Source organism: Phaenicophaeus curvirostris, chromosome 18 (genome assembly GCF_032191515.1).
Source record: "Phaenicophaeus curvirostris isolate KB17595 chromosome 18, BPBGC_Pcur_1.0, whole genome shotgun sequence".
Lineage (NCBI taxonomy): Eukaryota > Metazoa > Chordata > Aves > Cuculiformes > Cuculidae > Phaenicophaeus > Phaenicophaeus curvirostris.
The window spans coordinates 4,764,086-4,784,912 of record NC_091409.1 but is presented as its reverse complement, the minus strand read 5'-3'; the positions used below and the strand labels follow the sequence as shown (position 1 = coordinate 4,784,912).

Genomic DNA, 20,827 nt, shown 5'->3' with positions numbered 1-20,827 from the left:
CACTGCTAATACCAAAGGGGCACCATGCCAAGACTGGATCGTCTCATAATACTACTAATCCCATTATGCAGAGCTTTGTGTGGTCCCTCAGTTTGGTAGCAGTCTCAGAAATTACTGTTTTTTACATACTGGTTGCCAGTTTCATATGGGCTGAGCTGAGCAAGGTGCTCTGACCCTTCAATGCATTGACATATTTGACTCCTCATAAAGCAGCTGTAGCAGAAATATTTAACATGTTATATTTTTTGAAAACATTTCATATCCAATTACCTGCATCTTCTTTCAGCTCATCCAAATGCAGCTCCTCAACAAGCGAGGTCACATTCGTTGTGGCTGCTATTGTACTCTCTTGCTGCACCTCTTCTGAGGCAAGTGTCTGGCACGCAGGAGCTGGAGAGTCACTCTGTGTTGCTCTCGTGGCATCATCACCAGTGCAGGCTTTGCCTTCTGTGTCTAAAACACCAAACCATTTCATATTAACTAAACCGTGAGCAGTGAAAGCTGAGCATCTGTAATGCAACACTTGTAGTGCCCAGCCTAGCTAGATGGTAATATCCACTCTGTGTTCTCAGACGGGCACTTTTTTTTCTGGGAGCATCCCTAAACTTGGGCAAATGGGCTATGGAAGCGCCTGCTATGTGGGAGACAAGCAGAAGCATGAGAAATCAGAGGTTTCTGGGAGGAGGCAATTCCTTGCACGAGCAGAGCTCGTGATGTAGTGCCCGCACAGGCTGATCTGACACGCGTGAGCCGTGTCAGGCTCTGTGCACGATGCGCTGCCATCCAGCTGCCCCAGCAGTCACGCCAGAGCCTTAACGAAGACAAGGCTGCTAATATTCCCTACCAAGCTGTAGGTTTTGGGCATAGTTTTAGTTACTCAGCTTTGAAAAGTGTGTCTTGTGTGATTGAGCTGATCAGAAATTCAAATCTCTCTTCATGCAGACCTAGAAACTGCTCCCTTTGCTTAGTCTGAAAGATTTTTGTGCCAGTAAACCCTGCAGCTGTACGCATCTTGATGACTGAAGCTTTTCTAGTAATCTCCTATTCAGGCAAGACTCCTCAGAATACAAACTATCCTTTTACTTCATGGTTCTCTCAGAATTTACAAGAACTACATCACTGTTGCAAACCAAAGCAATTACTTCCCACTCTAGCCAGTGCTCCATGCTGATGGACATGTCCGATATCCACTCCTGACCTCCTACCTTGTATTTCTCAGCCCTAGACACTCCTTTCTGGAAGCTCTTGACAAGGCTGTGTTTTTTTGCAATGATATCATGGCAACTTTCTTGAATGTTGATTTAAAATAGCTAGCATTCACAGTTTTTTAATACTATTTGGACAACAGCACTTATTTATTGCCCCTTTGGGTAAGGGTATCAAATTTTGGCCCAGAGATGCTGCGGAAGGGATGCAGTATTTTTGCACGCTGAGCTCACTCAGTCTGCCTCATAATCACGTTTGGTGAAAAGTTACTGTTCTTAAAATAGCCCCTGCAGTAGCACAGTTGCTATGATACAGGGAAGGGGAAAAAGTTCATTCCTACATTTCAGCTCATTGTGAATGCAGCCTATACATAATCATCAGTGTATTAACAGCTGCCTGCGTTATCTGAGAGGCAGCCCCCATCTCTCACTGCTCTAAGTGCAGTTACACCTGGTCAGTTTTGTGCTCACAATGGGAAGAAATATTAAGGGAATTTCCCTAAATGTTTTCAAGGTAACTCTGCTTTGCACATTCCTCACATCCTTTGGAAAGGCAAACTGCTGACAGCTCTGCCACAACGAAACTGCAGTCAGACACATGAGTTCCTCCAGTTCCCAGCCGACGGAAAGCAGAATGACTAATGAAGTAATGACAAGCAGAAGTCACCTCTTTTGAAGAATTTCCATTGAGGAGCATCTGAGACTCACAACAGTGATGTTCCTGGTCAGAAATTATCAGCTTATGCTTAGATCAAAGCGGGTGTGCAGCTTTGCTTGGCAGTGGGTCCCAACGCTGTATTTTAGAGACAGCCCAGACACAGAAGCACAGGCATTAGATCCACTGCTAAGGAAAGCAGCAGAGAGTCTTGTCTGCTGCAAAGTAATCAGAAGTAGTAGGGCTGTAATTTAGTTGGGAATGAATCCCAGTGTGTGTCAGACCCTGCACCCTGTAATCACTTACAGAGTGCAAGTTGTTTCCTTAGAGCAAAGCTGTGTGCAGAGCTGGAGAGGAGAAGACCGAAGAGGCCCAGGCTGTGGAGCTTTGTCTGCGTGGTGTGCCTGGGTTTTGGGGCTGTATGAGGAGACAGGGTGACATAACCTGTTGGGATGACTCATCACCAAAGCAAGGACAGTGCAATTTCACCATGGGCTACTCACAGACTGATGCATATTCTGCACAACCTTTGTGGTTTGCTCTGAGCCAAACAGTCCAGTTCAAAATGCTGCTTGACAGACCTTGTGCTTTGAAACTGGAGTGTGACACAGCTATTGTAAATGTATGAAGCAGATCTGGAGATTTCTCAGAGTACAGCTTCATCCCAGTTTGGGCTATTTAATGAAAGAGAGCAGGAATCAGGTCTTTGAAAGTGGACTAGAGGCTGACGAAATAGAGGGATGCTAGGATTTACTGCAGTCTTTTAGCACAGTATTGCTGCTTCAACAATTGCAACTTACTGCATAAACAAGCACTTAGCCTTGAAACTGCTGCCACTTCAGCTCAGTCCAAGTAGGGCACTAATCATTTACTGAGAATTATTTGGGTCAACTTTTGATTCCAGTTAATAAGCTCCTTCTCCTAATACTATAATAAAATAACCCTGGAGATTCACAACACTCTGTAAAGAAAAATAACTCACAGGCAGCTGCAGCGTCCTTCAACTGACTGTCAGCCATCCTTTCCTTTCCTTTCTGGGCAGCAAGGTGGTCCTCAAAATTTGTTTGATGTTTATAGGAGCTCTATGGAGTTTTCTTGCAGACAGGTAAGCAGTCTGTTTGCAGCTGCCTTTTTGAAATCACAGCTTGTCATCACTTCTCACCGGACTACACATATTTATTTAAACTATTTTAGTTTTGTTAAAATGATCTTGCAACTTAGCATCACCTGTTTTCCTCCCAGCCAGTTCTTCACAAGTACAAGTGCTTCATTATTTCCATTATTATTATTCATTATTATCATTATTATTACCTTCTAATGCACTTTACAGGTAAAGTTTTATTTTACTGTGCTTTGGCAAAGCTCTCGATACCTGTCTCTTCAAATTCATGGCTTATTGGGAACTTTGACACTCCTGTCAGAAATGGGGTGTATTTTTCTATCTCGTAGTGCTAATAGGGCAACTAATTATCTAGAATTATGAGGAACACAAAGAGTTCAATGGAGAGAATTAAAAATGAGTTTTCTAAAAACTTCCATTTTAGAATAAACTGATGGTTTGCTAGATTTTTTTTTTTTTAACTTGAACATAAAATCCATATTAAAATACATCCAATACAATAATATGAAAATAGCTTTAGTGCAGTGAAAAAAAAATCTGTTTAAAATGTTCTTTTTCTGACTCTTCAGTTGCTCGGTTACACTCCAGCATAGCATCACTGAGTATTGTCCCACAGGCTATTTATAGGCATGGCTCTTGTTTTATACAAAGAAACTCAATTATTACTTTCAAAGAACATAATTTCTAGCTATCAGATTGGTCAAACTCCCCAAAGGCCAATCTTTCATCACGAGAGTACTTTTTGCTGTTAAATTTTCAAAGTAGAGATGGATTTTATTATCTTTGTTATGGTGGAAATGGCAATTGGGATGTTGTCCACAACATTGGAAGCTCACTGGATCTTGCAGAATAGTCACCCAGATCTCTGTCTCCCCTAAGCATTTGTCAAGGCTTTGAAGTAAGGATATACAGAACCACAGTCCTTTGTCCATGTTTCTGACACTTTACCATCTTTCATTCAATGATTTCTGCTGAACCGGGTTTGCGCTCCAGAAAGCTTTAAAATGATGTTACCAAATGCTTCACTTTCCCATGTGAGCGAAAAACAGGCCAAATGGTAATATGCTTTGTCACAAACTTGGTTTACCGGAAAGACAGCTGAAAACATCAGATTAGTATCATTTTATGAGATTTGGATTAATGGGTTGTACATGTTAGCTGAATGCATCTGCGTGTTTAAGTTTATATTTATACCAGTTTTAGCTGACTTCCTTGGCAGTAGGATTTAGCTAGGTTCAGAGCAATTGCATAAACATACAGACCAGCTCAGATTGCACCATCAAAATCAAATGAAGATGGAGTTGCATCCAAAATGGTAAAGCTTCAACAAAAAACCTACATGGATTGATTGCAGCAGGGAGGAATTTGCAGACAGACATGCTTAATTCAGATAATGCATTTTCCTCTCTGTTTGAATTGAAGGTTTTCCTTTTTAATTTGCCTGTTAGGTTTCTTCTTCTGCAATTATCTCTGTTGTCTTGAAAAAGACTCTAATAAAAAAGATGAAAAACATCTTTCTTACCTTGTTCCATCATCTCCAGAAGGCCTTTCTTAATGAGTTCATCCCGACCTTGTCGTGCTGTCATCTTCTTCTCCAGCACTGCACAAAGTAGTAGCATAGCACAGCACCAGTTAACGACAGAACATTCATACAATGGAATGAGAAAGATGCAATGTGGAAATCGCCTATAGTCTCAACTACTGTGTGGTTGGAAAGAAATGCAAGGATTTTGGTTTGGGGAGTATGGACTGGTCAGCCTGTTTGTGCCCTTTCCTTCGTTAAAACAGCTATGAATTCACCCGTAGGCAGAGCTGTGAGTTATCATCTAACATATGTCTGATCACATTGAGTGTAGAGTAATGGCAATATTAAAGCCTTCATACCATTTAATACAGCACGTTGGAGCTATGTCCTTCACTGTGACACTCCACAGGATATCAGGGCAAGTGGAGGGAATTGCACCAGCCTATCTTAGGGAAAGGCAAGCGAGTTTGGCTCCTTACTGATCTCCTGGGACACCCCGGGAGACCTAGCAAGAGCATGCAGTGCTGTGTGCTGGGCTCCTTCACTGCAGAGACAGCTGCTTGAGGGAAGGCATTTTACATGCTGTAGCTTCCTCCTGTCACTTTCCATAAAGTTACTGTGACCTATATAAACATCACCCCAAATAAAAGGGGTGACGATGATTGGGGCCATCAATGTAGCCTGTTTTGGAGAAGGGACAGACCACATAACACAGTCAGTGTCGACACTTGTGCTTCACTCTCGTATTTTGACCCTTTCTTCTAAATGTTCAATATATTTGGGCTCTTTCTAGCCTTAAACATTATTATTCTGTAACATGTGAAATCTCTGCATAAGGTTTAGATCAGGCCACCATTAAAATTTCCTATGTAAACAAATCTCATCTAAGCTAAGCCTTCCTCTATGCAGCATCATGCTCTTGTTCTCACCCTACCTGCAGATGTCTGCTTTAGCTTCTCATTTTTCTTTTTCCGCCACTTCCATGGCTTGAAGATCCTGCCCAGTGTTGCCAGTTTGCTGTTCCTCCTCACTGGTGGAGTTCGAATCCCTGAGACCAAGTAGTCAGAACGCATTGCAGGGGACTGCTCCATCTCATCTGAGAGGGGAAGAGAGGAAAGCCACCTGTTAGATAAAATGCTTCAGAATAGACTTAAAAAGGGGAGTCAAACAGAGGCTCAGCAGCTAGCAAACATTCAGTTAGTCACCGAGGTAAGGAGTGCAAGACTTTGAAAGAAAGTCTGTGAATTGCTGGAGCCGGCAGCCAGGCTGAGGGATGCCAGCCAGAGACATTCAACCTCACTGTGCCAGTCCAGTGCTTTCTACCAGCTGCTCTTCTGACTCTGGTCTTGCACTGTACCTGTCTAGATGCCAGACACTTCAGTACCTCCACTGCTGCTGTCCCTCATTGATTAATCAGGGCTATTAGGCCCACAGACAGAGGGATGTGCTGAATTTGTACACCCTATGCTCTACTCCATCACTTTCCTACCTTGGTCCATGCCTGGTACTCACCAAGGCAACAAGGTATTACTCTCCATCCCAAGGGCTGCAAGTAACTGCATTACAGCCCTCTGAAATGTGGAGAGCTGAAAGCTCCCAACAGCTTTAATAACAGCAGTAGAAATTTAACACATCTGTAAATCAGGCCCATGTGGCCTCCAGTTAATCACGTAAATTTAATGTTAATTTAGAAAAATTTAGACCTTTACAAAAAGCTGAGTAGAAGTGTGAGAAAGCTCAGGTCCCTTCTGAATTCCCAGCTTCCAGTTCTGTTCTCAGGCCACAGGATATTGCTGCCTTTTGAATGAACTCTTTTCACATAAGCTAACACAGAACACACTGACTTGTGCGAGCTATTACAAATCTTTTATATAAGAATAATTTGTTTGATATGTGCTACATAAGTAAAATCTTAGACTTATTGTGTAAATTTATTCCTTGAGGAAGCTAAGGGGAAAATTCTTTCCCTTTTGTCCAGCCAAACCACAGGAATCAGAGATAATTGTTCAGCTGGAAAAGCAATTTAGGTATTTTTAATATTTTGTCTTGAAAATACACTGTAAGTTTTGCTTATAGACAAGCCTTGCACAAAACAATACATACTGACTATTCACAGTTCTGTGCTAGCCAGTGCCATGGAAGAACATAGCCTAGTTCAATAAATGGGGTTATTGCTGTCGTTATTGAAATTTGTATTTGAGCACCAATACACTAATTGTTAAAAGAGAAGCTGCCATCAGTCGTCAGATGTTGCATGAATGACAATTTGTATTTTTTTTCAACTATCCGTTATGATTTAAGCAAACAACTGTGGAGCAACAAATGCGTACATTTCCAAGTAATTTTTCTGTAGAATGACATTTGTCATAAGTTGCTTTATAACTGCAAGATAAAAACTATACAGCATCTTCTAGGCATCCTTTTTGAGTTAAGAGGGTGAATATGTGACTTAACTGCATGGAGGTGGGGATTTCCAAGTAAACAGGAAACAATTTTGGAAGATTATTAAACACAGCAGGAGAATGAACACATTCCTCCTCTTCCATTTAATTTTGAAAATACCAGTAATAGACATGAATCATTCAGTGGAGACAAACTAAAAACTTGGCCACGTGAACTATCAGAACAGAGAAAAGGCAGTAACAATTTCACACACACCACAGTACGTGCTCAGTGAATTTCTCTTTGTATGTACTGATTTTAGAGCATATTTTATCACATCCCACAGAGTGTATCTTGGAGTTTAAATTAGAAGGAGGGCACTAGCCTACAGACCATGGCTGGAGTGCCAAGGCATCCTGCTCCTTTCCTAACTGAGTACTCAAAAATGAGAAGCAGCCCAGAAACAACGCAGCAGAACTGCTCTTGATTACAGAGATGGCAACAGGAATGGAAAGATGGCAGACTAGATCTGCTATTAATTTGCTATTATGATTACTTTAAAGCTGTAATAGAAGCCTCATAAAATAGCATTTGGCCATTTCTTGTGACACCCCTTGTGTGGGAATGGAAATATTCACAAAATTAGCTCACCTCAAAAGAGCTGTAGGTCAGATTGTAAATCACACCCTTGTCCTTGGAAGACACAGAGGAGCAGGACAGCCTCAGCTCAGCTGTCCCTGGTCCTTGCTAGTGAGACTGCACTGCTGCTCAAATACTTCCTACCATTCCAGAAATTTCTCTAGCATGGAAGTGAAGATCGAATAAGAAGCTGATTTAAAGCAGTACCTTATCAAGTTACTGATCCTACTGCATTTTATTCAGGATGTAGGTGTGTGCAAAGTGATTTAGGCATCATCCACGTCGTGTTTAACACTTGTAGCATGAGATCATTTTACATTTTTTTGCCAGATAGGAGGGGATGTAGACAGAACCGGGAGGTTGTTCAAACCCAAACCTGTATGCGTCTAGCACAGTTTATTATCTCAGATATTACCCTAGGAAAGAGAAAGGGGAGATACAGCAAAGGCACTAAGCATTCCTGAAGTGCCCTGTAGTGACGGATGATTCTGTAGTTTCTGCCAGCCCTGTCAGCTGTGTTTCTTCCATCCCCTCTGGTTGTGGAAATGTAAGGATTTCGGAATGTAATTAAATTTATGGCTTAGACTTTGGTTACAGATGAAATACAGATAAATATCAAATGTCAAAAAAAAGGAAGAGGAACTAAAACAAATGTTCTGGTGGAGGTTTCTGTGGGCTTTTTAACTTTATTAATGTTTCTCATATGGTACCGGCAGTTCTTAAGCAAGTGGGTTTATCACCTGGTCCATTCTCACCATATTCCTACACTGTGCATTTGGAGAGATGGACACCAATAAAAATAGATAGAGACACAGTAAGACAGATGTCCTGAAGTCATAAATAACAAGGAAATGGTCTCACTGGCAAAAAGAATCACAAGAAAACCCTTGAAGCTCCTCATTTCCAGTCAGTTCATTTTTTCTTGGTTGTGGGTTGGCTGCTGGGGAGATAAGAAGTTGACAGCACAAAAAGCAGTTCCCACGTACAGCAGTGAATACTGAAGGAGAAGGCACGCCTAAATATCAGCCAGTTCCTGCAGCCCGCAAGCTGCCAAGTCTTGCCAACCCTCCAACCACTCTGTGAAATATTCAGCACATTTTTTTAATCTGCAGTCAATATTTTAATTATGTGAACTGTTCTGTGGAATAATGCGGTTATTTCTTCCAGAGCCTGATAGCCTGGGGCCAGGCCATGTAATTACATAGAGGATGTCTGCAAAATATAAACAGTCAAGAGCCAAATCAAGACTCTCCGAATCAGCAGGGAGAAATAAGCAACAGCTTAACTAGCTGTGTAGCATGGAAGGATGAGGGACAGTTGTTATACAGGGTCAAGCAAGCACAAGCTTAACCCACAGCACAGCAACCTAACCCTGCCCAACACAGAGAGGCCACACTCTGCTTGGCCATCGCTGCTGAGACAGACCAACTAATTCCACGCTGTCCCCCAAGGAGATGGTTGTCAGCCCTATGGGGCCACAACATTTTTCTCTGACTGAAGCTTGTTGGCTATTTATACAGAAATTACTTTCAAGTCTCTGCTGTACTCTGTTGAGGGCAAAGGCTCCTGTGCTGGAGCTCCAGATCCAAACCAAATCCCTTGTATATCGCACAGGTGTTATCTCCTCTGTGTGTGTCAAAGGGATGGAAATGAATGTGGCTGTGCCCCTGCTGATGATGCTGGGCGAGTTTCTTACAGTGCTAGCTGTGGCAGTTTCTAGAGCTCCTAATAGTAGTCAACAGTGTGAATGGATTGCTGTCTGAGACATCAAAATCAGATGAGGGGAGAGGTTCTGACCTGATGGGTATTGCTCTGCAGTAGTGCTCTGGGCTGCAGAATAAACCAGGCAATAGAGAAGGAAACAAACCATGATATTCATTACATTTGCCTGCAGGGTCTGACCCTTCAGAAAGTCTGAGTATCTGCAGCTTCTGTTTACATAAGCAGCAGTTGTGGTTGATCAGTGATTCTGAAAAATGCCCCATTGCTTTCTTCTTTAAAATACTGTGGTGACATAAATAGATAAGACTTTTCCTGTTAGTCCTTCCTCTGTAGGAATTGTGCACAGATCATGCAGTTTCTCTGCACATTGAAACTTGCTCATTTATAGATGTCAAGTCCTGACTCTATGCCACCCAGCCTCCCACAGGAGTGGGGCAGGTTTGCTGGAAGCACTGTGATGAGTGATGGAAGAGTGTCTTATGCCTGCACAGAGCCTTTACTTGTACAACAGATGTTTTCAGTGGTGAGACAATCACGTCTGGCTGATAACAGTGTTGTGAAGCTGAGCATTGGGTTCAGTCAGCTGGGTCAGTCTTCTTGGGTTTTTTATGATGAGCCAAAGAGTCTGTAGCTTGATACCTGGGTTGCTGCTTATAGCAACTGCGGGCTGCACTCTGCAGGCTGATACATGGCAGCTGGGAACATGGGGGATACAGAGCTGAGTTATACTGACCTTGCCACAGAGAAAGGCTGTATGAGACTCAGGGTGCCCCCTCGTGAATACCCAAATTGCAGCAAGAAGTTCATGGGAAGATTAAGGATGCTGATTTTAATGTGCTGGGAATTTCGGTAGCTTAAATTCATGGTAGTGGAAGTTGTGCCTTGCTAAATCCTCTGTGTACACAGTTAGGAGAAGGACCACTGAAAAATCTGCAACCTGCAAGCAGTTTAAAAATAACACAGCAGACAAGAGCTGCAGGCAAATTTGTAAGGCAGGCGTGCTCTGTTTTCTGATGAATTGGATTGTAATGCAGCTCTGCATGTTCTCCCCTTCAGTGTCACCACATCCCTCTTTGCAACTCGGATACAGGGTTAAAAAGGGGGAAAAGGCTACCTTTTGCTCACTCAGGAGGGCAGAGACAGTGAGTGGAAACAAAATGACCTTTTTGGCTTTTGGGATAAAGGTGCCTTTGCCACTACTAACTTTCAGTGCTGTCTAGAATTAGCATCTCCCTCTAAAAAGGATGTTAAGGAGGATGTCATGGGGAGAACTTAGCTTTTAAAGGGTTCGTGTCTTCCACTGGTCAGTCCTGAATCATGCAAGCCAGACATTTGTGAGGTTAGCCAAGAAAGCTCTTCTATTCAAAGGGTGCCCTATACAGATGGTACTTTTTGCCAAGTGAGAAAAACCTGCATGGGAAAGAAGGCAGAAAGGTGGTTGTGGTTTTAGAGTAAGGTCTATCCTGAGCTTTGGGAAAGAAAATTAATACCAGGAACAAATGCCTTTTTCCTTAGCTTAGCATCCCAAGAAGAACTGATCACAATAATGAATCTGCAGGGTAGGGGTAAATTGTTTGTGGCTTGGAGCCTTTGAACATTTCTGTTATGTCCCACACAAGCAGAATTCAAACTGAAGAGATTTTTTATTGCACTAGTTAGATGTTTCCTGTGATGGAGAGAGCTCTTCCTTGTTCTAAAAATGTTTTCTGTCACCTGCATTTCTGCAGACATGCTCTCTTTCTTGACTCTCTTTGAAAGAAAACTGCAGTGGAATGTTCCAGTTTGAAGTTTCTATACCAGTTTTTTGAATGCATAGTATTTTGATTTTTCCAATTTTGAATGACTGATAGAAATTAGAAAAAAGCTTTTGACAAACCTGAAATATATTTAATGTTTGAAGGATTTCACTTGTATTCAGAGTTGTGAATGTTTCAATATTGTTTTGGGCTGATTTGAAAAAAATTATACAGGATCCTTTGTAAAATAGAAAACTGAGTTCCTAACAGTTTAGTTATGTAGAAAAGGCAAGGTACTTGTACTACATTATTGAATGTAATCATAAGTTGATTTTGGATGTACAGCTGCTGAGGCGACATAGATTGTTGCTCTGACACATCATATTTGTTACACCAGAAAAATATTGAAACAAAATAGAGAAAATTACAGTATTGACGTGCAAATTCAGACAGTTATCTACCGGAACTTTTGGGGCTTGTGTGGTCAACAATGTAGGTAAAAAAGGATTGAGTTCTTATCTGTCTGTCCTCAACATTGTAATCCTTTATGTTCATGATTTCCCACCTTACATTTTGTCTCATCCAATACTTTAATCCCAAAAGGAAGCAGATGGATAATGGCTGAGGTTCATCCACAAGATAACTACGTCATTCACTGTTACCTTAGGGGGAAAATCTGGCATAGTAAATCTGTGCAGACTTCAGACTCATGGCGATACAGAAAGGCAGAGTGAAAATATTAAGATAAATGGCAGAATGATAGAGGGGAATAGAGTCCTTTATAAGCACCGTTCCCAAAACAGCTATGGTTTCAGTTTCCACCAAGTCCAGACTGTCCTTAGGCTGTATCACCCTTCTTTCAGACAGGTAGTATGAATCCTCATAAGGTATTTATACTTCCCTCCATGAAAATTCAAGTTACTGTGCCTTCTTTTCTACCTTTCGTCTGGTCTCCAGAGTCTGAGCTTCCATTTTCACTTCATACTCAAATGTTTGCCTTGTATCCTTGTTCTATAATTTCCACTGCTCTTTAGTATGATAAATTATAATTTAACATTTTTCTTAATTGAAGAAGAAAAAATAAAAACAACCCAAAACATAATTTGTGGGTGGTAGAAGCAGGCCGAGCTTGCCAGAGAAGTTTATTTCCATTCTGTCATGCTGAGCCTCCCTTCAATGTATTTGGATTTTAAAACGAGCTTTAGCTGAAATGAACGGGGGAACAGATTATACTTATCAAAGGAAAGAGAGCGGGGAAGTGCCAACTCCAGCTAAATCTCTTAGATAAAAATACACTTTATATGCTTGAGATTTGTGATTTCTTCCAGAAAATGTTCCTTCAGAAAGTTGACATATCACCTAACAGCATTAGCGCCATATGAGCCAAGGTGCAAAGAAATTAATCAGGAACCTTTCATTCTTTTGAATCATTGTGTCAAGTCCCAATAGCACTTCCTGTGATTTACAATGCTCAGTGTGACATTAGCAGTTCATTAACAAAGTAAGTTGTTCAGTGTTTGCATAAAGGAACCCACAACATGCTTTACCTGGATAAGGAAGAATTAAATAACAGTAAGAAAATAAGACTAATGAAGGATTGCTGTATAATCACACTTAATTCAGTTACCCGAGCATGTACATTATCTTCTTTTGAGAGGGGAAACTTGACATTTACATGCCTCTCTCCCAGTAAGAGATTGCTCAGGCAGCAGACACGGCAGCATCTCCTGAGAGTCACAAAAAATCTATTCAAATAAAGTCAAATGAGCAGTGCCTCTGCAGAGGGCCAAGAGCCAGCTTGTGCACCTAGCCTCATCCATCCTGCAGCTGCAGAGGGGTTTGTACCCCACACACGTGTGCTACAAATTCCCAAGACTGGAACGTTTCCCCAAGCCTCTCAGAGAGATGCTGTGTTGCAGGACACAAGGAGACCAAGCCGAGGAAGTACAGGAATGGCTTGAATTAGGCTTTCCATGCACTCATCGTAGTAAAGCTGTTGTCTGCACTGCAGGACCAGTGTTTCATCACCTGCAGTTGTTTAATTAGCTGTAGCCTTGCTGCAAACCTGTTGAAAGGCTGGTTTTTTTATAGCTTCCTCAGGGAGTCTGCAGACTGAAACACACCCTGCGCAGTCTCCAAGAGGCACCTTCAAATCCATTTCACTGCAGCTTATCACATACAGCAGTTGTATTTGGAGGGACACGTAACATCCAGGGAAGTCATCAGTGTAACAGCACCCTGCTTACTAACAGGGAACAACACATTGCTTTTTTTCTAGGATTCATGCCCCAGGATTGACCTGTTTAGAGTTTCTTCTGTTTATAGGAGTCTACGTCTATCAGATATACAATCAGCTCTCACTTTATATCCATCCTCATATATAACAGAAATAACCAAATCCTCATGTCCTAAGTACTTTTATGCTGTTCAATGCCACTACTGCAGATACAAAACATTCTTTCTGCTTTGTGAAACATAAGAACATCTGCCTTTCCTTTCCCCCTTTCTCACTCCTGCTGCTTTGTACTTCCACTTTCCTTACAGCCATTGGCAACAAACACACATTAATCAATGGTCTCTGGTGCATGCGCCAGGCCTGCTATACAGCAGAGGACAGAGATTTGGAAGAAGAAATACTTAGACAACAAAAATATGACATAAACCAGAACAGCTATAGAGAAAGGTAGATAGAAAACAGGCACAGTGACTGAATTAAACTTTTGTCTAAAGGTTATGCATTCAATTTGGCTCCTTGTAAAACTGTTATAAAACTGCCAGTGATTTCTGTGTTGGGTTGATACGTAAATTGTGATTAAACTCTTCTTAGGAGGTCACATCTCCTGAATGAATGGTTAAATATTTTCTAGAGATGTCTTAGTCTGCTGCACATAACATTCTATAAATACGAGACACATGTAGGAAATACTTTCAGGAGGGCATTTTTTTTAAAGATCCATTTGTCCCATGGTCTACTGGTATTTTCCAAAAAGGCAATTATACTAAATACCCCGCAGTCTTCAAAACACAGTACCACAAACCCTCTGTTGTCCTTGGCATCCTTGAAAAGACACACACATATATGCACACACACAGGGCAGAGGGTCAGACAATCCAAAGTCTCTATGGGCAGTGGCACTTCTCACCTGTTAAACCTTGTGTTCAAGTTAACATTATCTCCTCCTTACCATGACACTATCTCAGACTCAGACGAAGGCTTTAAAGCACCAATCTAACAAAACTGCAACATGCTTAACTGTAAAGATCTGAGTAACTTGAAAAAAGAATGAGTTGCTAGGAGGTCTGTACTCTAAAAATTGAGATTCAGCTTCCAAATAGATAGGCACTAGTTAACAATCTTTTAAGTGCTAACAGAGCAATATGCCTTCTGAAATGAAATTCTTTACTGGTTGAGGGCCAAAAGGAATAATTGCTTACCGAATTTGCTGTAGTGATTATGACTGTCTGGAAAAAGACCACAATCTATTCCTAGTGGGAATAGCAGGATCTTCAGGACAAGGAATGAGCATGGAAATTACTCAAAATACATAAAACTGTCTCCTCTGCAGCTCTTGGAATGATTCCATTCCATGCCGTTTTCTTCTTGCATTATACAGCCTAGGAAAAATAAACTACTGAGTTGTAAGCCTTGCCCTGTTTAAGAAGTAGAATGGAGAAAATGTCCCACATGGTAACGAATATTCTGGACAGCAACCTCTGTCCATCAACTCTCTATGTCACCCAGCAGACAAGCAGGGAGAGTGATGAAAGTAACCGTTCTTCCTTTTGCTCATATAATCCTTTGGCTGTGTGTACGTTAGCAAGTAATGCAGCCTGTTAGAAGTGGATCTGTGAATAAGCAGTTCTTAAGTAGTCTGATCTTGTGACTAACTTGACAGAAAATGACCTTACAAAGAGCAAAGGAAACAAGATTCTTTAAAATAAAAATGCCAACCAAACTAAACAACCATCCTTCCAAAATGAACTAAGAATTCCTGTATTTTATTTCCAGAGGAAGGATAACGATTATTGTTTCTCTTACTAAATCATAAGACTCAAAAGCCCCAAAAGAGACATGCAAATTCCTATGAGTTGTTGGTACTGGAAGTGACCAACTCTCATTAAGTGTTTAGCTCTTAAATTTTTGGTAAGTAAAAATTCCCTTGTAATGTGTCTCAGCCCATATCAGAGCTTATCTGAAATGACCGTTTACTACACTTGTCTGTTATACATCCTTATATGCAGAATGACATGTATCTTTCTAGAGCCCTTCAGCAAGACATTTTAGCATCAATGAAACTGCTATGCATAAATTAACAAAATACATACAATGCCAATTATAAACTTGCTTGAATGATGCCATGGTAGCGACAGAAAAGGCAAATTAATGAACACATGGATGAATTTCTTTTAGCCTGTTCTTTTCTAAGATTTATAGTGCACTGAACTGAATGGAGAAAGGGCTTTGCATTTAACCAGAATTCTACTGATTTCATTCATTGGAGTGAGTCTTTATGCAGTTCAGTGCAAGTAGTGAGTTTTGTATTCAATTTTGACTTCATAATATATTCTTCCACACAAACTAGACAATTGTTGCTAAAAACAAGTAAGAAAATGCATCATAATTTCTTGAAATGGTTACATTTGAAAGAAGGGGAGATAAATGTCTTAAATACCATTTTAATATTCATGTACTTTTCAAGGAGAAACTTGGTGGGTTAGTTAACTTTTACTACTTATAACAACTGCAAAGGGCACATAGTAAACCTCAACAATATGTTTGCAGATGTTTATTGGTCTCTAGAAATATTAGGCAATAATATGCATAAGCACAATGTTTAATGACTACACTGCTTGCACCATCTTGGAAAGACCTATCTTAAACTGAAATAAGCAGAGGAACAAGAAAGCAGCACACAAACATATTCAGAGTAGGTACAAAAACTGCCATGAGCTAAAGTAAAATGTTAATTATAACTGCTGAGTAATGGCTTTTTTAATCTTTTAAAAGTCTACTACCAACATTTGCATGTAAAAGTCTATAGCAGCATGGGTAAAGGTTCTCTAGATCTTTCTTTCAGTGCCTGGAAAGTTTCCATAAGTGTCACCATGTGGCTAACGCGTGAGGCATTGTCTGTTCAACCTGGATCAGCCTGCAGACGAAACAGGAGAGGCTGCAGCAACTCTGAGCTGCAGAAGATTTTCCTACTAATAAATTTTCCCATATCCTTGTCAAGGCTTAGTGGTCGGGGCCGGCATAGTGGATGTGGAGGTGCTTAAATCTGCCTTGGTATAATGAACCCTCTTTGTACCGTGTTTCCCTTACAAGTTGCTGATAAAGATCCTGTTCTGTACATTTTATCTGAACAGGTACGATTGCCCCGGTTCTACATTTACAGACTTAATTTATAATGTAATTGTATAAAAAAAAACATACATACGAGAGTCTACAATATTGAGAATAGGGGGCACCTGATTATACTTCTGCTGGTCAGTGCTTGTGCAAAAGAACAAAAAATGACTACCATTTTCAAAATTAACAACATGTCAGGAGACTGTGTTTTGGTAATTTTACTGGCAACAGATTTTAAACTTACATTTCTTTATGTAAGACTAACAATCCCAGATAATTCTTTAGTCTCCAGCTCTTAATTTTCATTTGGATCATGTTTTTTTGAGAAGGAATCAACTAATGAATGTTTTTCTAACATTTGCCTTTCATCAGCAAGAATAGTTGGACTTTTTCCTATTTTACCTTAAGTGGTTTTTATTTCTTCTTATGTTTTTTTATGCAAAATGGATAACTAGATCTGTGACAAAACTTTAGTATTAAAGCCACTAAAGAATAAGAACTGAATTTCAATTCCAATGCATGAGGTTTTTATTAAACAAGTATATAGTAGTCTTGTTCATTTCAACCATATCCTGGGCCTGTTTTCCTAAGTCTCAAAAAGCCCAAATAGCATGGAAGGAAAAATAGCATGGAATATTTTTACACTGTCTCACCTAAATTTATGGTTTTTTCAGTTTTTCCAAGAGAAAGAAAAGTGGAATAGCTACTCCCTCTTCTCAGTTTCTTTTCAGGTTTCAAATTTTAACTGTGTTCTCAGCTGCCTGCATGAGTCATGGAGAGCTGGAAACAAGACCCCCCCACAATATTATAATAACTGCTTCCTCATGAGCAAGCCGATGTGTGTTTTGGGGTATACCACTAAAAAGCCACAAAAATCTCATGAAACGCTTTGTGCCAGAAAGGTACGTGGGTCTCATAGAGGAAGTGACAGAATTGATTACTTATTAGTGCAATGGAATCTATGATATTTAAAGGTTTTCATTATCGGTCTGTCTTGAAATCTATGCCATTGTTTTTCAGCATTTGCAGAGATTTCAGACTGCTGTTGACTTTGTGGCTTGTTTCGTGTAATGATGGTATCGAATTTCACCAGTCTAGGCAGAATTTAGATTTGATTCTGTGATGTTCCAAGAAACTCTAAAATCCACAGGCTTTTATGAGAACTGGAAGAGTGTTCAGTGCTTGCCAGGCTGATCCACGCTATTCCAGACTAACGTCCATCATTGCCTGCTCCTTCCCAAGCAGTGTAATTCTCTTTTTGAGTCTACCTACAATATTATATTTAGAAGCAACAGGGCAAGCTTATGGCAGAAAACCATTCTTTATTCTGAAATCCCATAACTTTATTTAGAACAAGCCAGATCCCTCACACTTTGCCTCACATCTAGACAAACCAGAGCATATTAAACCAGGTCAAGGATCTTGTGCAGTAAGAGAGGATACAGAAAGGAAGGTCAACTTACTCAAGCATAACTGGCAGGTCAAATGGATTCATACAGCAAATGTGACAGTAAAAAAAAAAGTTGTGAAACACATTAACAGAGGAAATTAGTATCAAATGTGCCTGTCAGCTCTTTTGCCTTTATAGGCATATGTCGTTATGCTTTACACTGCCCTGTTTGAATCATGTTAACTTGAGCTTATCTGCCTCTAACATAGAGCTTCAGTCCTAAATTCTGAACATAAGGTCAGACAAGGAGCCTGTCACACTGAAATTACATCTTCTCATCAAAGCCTACTGCCTCTTTCACTGGGCTACCTTTCCTCTTCTCTACCCACATTCTGCTTTTACATCAAACTGTTTTCACCATCATTTCACCATTTGTACAGACCTGACTATTTGTCCTGCAGGCAGCCTTCTCTTTCTGCTCAGTACAGTTTACTGATCCTTGGGACAGTAACAGTCTGACTTTAATCAAGACTAAGCAGGAAAAGCGTTTCTTCTCAGAGAAAGCTTTTAGGCGTTACAAGTATTCAGGATTGGTTTACCACACTGGGTAATGAAGCAGAGCTAAAAATACCGTATGTTCCTTTGACATTGCCCATTCATTACAATAAATGACTGAAATTTCTGTGACTGCAGAACAAAACATGTTTTATGTTTTTGCTTTTAAGTGGAGCTGTGTATAAAGCTCTTTGCCACTTAGAATATCCTCTTGGTGTTTCACATAAGAGGATAACAAAGTTTATTTGGAAAATGCAGAGAAGCCTACGGCTTGTTTGCCTCTCATTTTCTCAAATGAATGAGGAGAGATCTTAGAATATGAGATCATGGAAGTGTAACTGGCCAAATTTTCTCCATTATGAGAAAATATAGTGAGGAAATTTGTTGAGATTGCCCTTTAGGACACCACCTCTTATTGGCAATTCACTGGCCAAGCAGAAGTCCTTTCAATCATCTTCAAGCCTCCTATACAATTTGTGCAAATCTGTTTTCAACAACTGAGATGAGATTATCAAAGCATGAGGAAGAACTGACATATAGGACCAGATTGTTTGAAGATGTTTATTTTAAGTCATTTCACATAGTTTCATTCACTATTTCTGTTTTTTTAACTCGGAGAGAGAATTTTTTTCTCCTGTAATTAAAACTCTGAAGGCGGACACTCTTGCCTGCAAAAGAACTTACGGTATTTTTAAAAGTATTAAAAAAAAACCATAGAAACCTCAACTAATTTCTTCCTTTCAAGTGCTGAAATTATCTAATGCTATTAATAGAAGATTCTTTCTCTGTGGAAAATTCAATCTTCTATTTAAAGCTACTGGGGAAAAGAACAAAAAATTATTCTGACATCTGGCTATCAGCATAGCCTTTGGATGATGAGTTCAGATAGTAGCTCTAAAATATATAAATCTATTTGGAAATAAGGCAGAATGATCAACGCAACGCCCTTTCCCCACACAGTCGTACACAGTGGCTGCATACCTGAAGTCCACTCAGCTTGTCCCTTAGTGCTGGGGGAAGCAAATTTAAATATACCTGATTCCCAGCACTGAAAACCACAGATTTCATCATGCACAGAAATGGGCACAGCTAATGAAGCAGCTTAACTTCCCCACACTGCTGACCAGAGAAGGCTGTCCCTGACCTCAGTGGCCCGTGGGCAGCAGAGCAGGTGTTGTCACGTCCCCGTGACTGTCCTGCTGAGGTATGAAATTGATACTGGCTGTGATGACATTTCGTGTGGGCACAGGACTAGGAATTCCTGTCACAATAAATCAGCAAAGAGAATACCCCCCACAGCAGTTTAAAGAGGACATTTTATACCAAACAGCTCATATCTCGCTTCCAAGCTTCTCTTCTTTGACATGTGCTGGCGCCCAGTGATTTTGTTCACGTGCTGACCACGCAGCCCAGGTGCCATTCTAGCAATTTACTCAGGAGTTGTGGGAATTACGCTTCTTGTGCATTGCTGGTGGGATCACGCGCAGATCATGTTTGCAAAAACACATGGGTACGTTACCCAAAACATGTGATTCACAATAAAACCACCAAAACCAGAACAGAATGCTTACAGCTGAAAATCAAAACACATCTTACGATTTTGTCCTTTCTTTGGTTTAATAAGGAAATGGAAACAAAAGTTATTTGTAAAATGCACAGTGAAACACTGTGCTAGAAATCTCCGAGTAACCCAAACAAGCCAGGGTGCATAAATACCACTACAGGATTTGTATAGGTGTGAATTCTAAAAGGGAGAGCTAAGAAGCAGCCAGTTAGCAGGATGCAGGATGGGAGGAGCTATGTATTTCCATGATCTGTGCACAGCATTGAATTAGATACAGGAGCTCTGATGCTCTAACTTCTCTTCCACAAGGTACATAAGCCCTTAGAAGACACAGATACAAGCAAATAGGCCTTAGTTTACTAAATAAACCACCATGGTCACAAGGATACAAAGTGCACATCCAGCAGAAATTCATGCTGCCATCTCAAATGCGTACACAAAATGTTGATCAGTCGACTTTGTTCCTGCAAGCTTTCTGCTGGATCAGGTATCATTTCTCTGTGCCATTTGCACTTTATGCCATATCAAGCATTGTCTGTCTTCCCACAGTTGGCATCAATCTGGCCTAAAACACAGAGCTGGCATAAACTCTGTATCGCAGCCCTGGCTGATTTGACAGAAATATGAACATTTGCCCATGCTTGATCTGGATGAAACCTGTACTGCTGTTAGAAACAATTGTGCGCAGATCTGGTGTTAACATTCACCTCTCGGAGGACGGCAGAGTCAGTCTGTGCCAGAAGGTGATACAAAACTAATGGAACGTCTCTGCCTGCTGTTCCAGCACAGAGATCTGGGTGGCAAGGAGCAAAATGAGACATCGCTTGGTGGTTCTAGCCTCTGTATAGATCGCTTCTGCCCAGTGACCTCAACTTTCAACAGCAAGGAGAGTATTTTTGCAGGGCATAAGCCGATGCTTATGTGCAAGGCTGCACAGCGATGCAGAACAGCTCCATTTTCAGAGCAAAACATTTCCTCGTGTTT

At 40.7% G+C, this 20,827-nt stretch overlaps 1 protein-coding gene across 3 annotated transcripts in view; it reads right to left on the bottom strand.

The window, feature by feature from the left end:
- Nucleotides 1-20,827, bottom strand: part of PHACTR3 (phosphatase and actin regulator 3) — a 105,438-nt gene that overhangs the window by 43,468 nt on the left and 41,143 nt on the right. For all 3 annotated transcript variants that reach the window (XM_069871975.1, XM_069871976.1, XM_069871977.1), the window contains exons 2-4: nt 5,440-5,601; nt 4,503-4,580; nt 271-453 (exon numbers count right to left, since the gene is read on the bottom strand). In XM_069871975.1, coding sequence (XP_069728076.1) covers nt 271-453; nt 4,503-4,580; nt 5,440-5,601 — 423 coding nt within the window. The remainder of the gene's footprint in view (nt 1-270; nt 454-4,502; nt 4,581-5,439; nt 5,602-20,827) is intronic.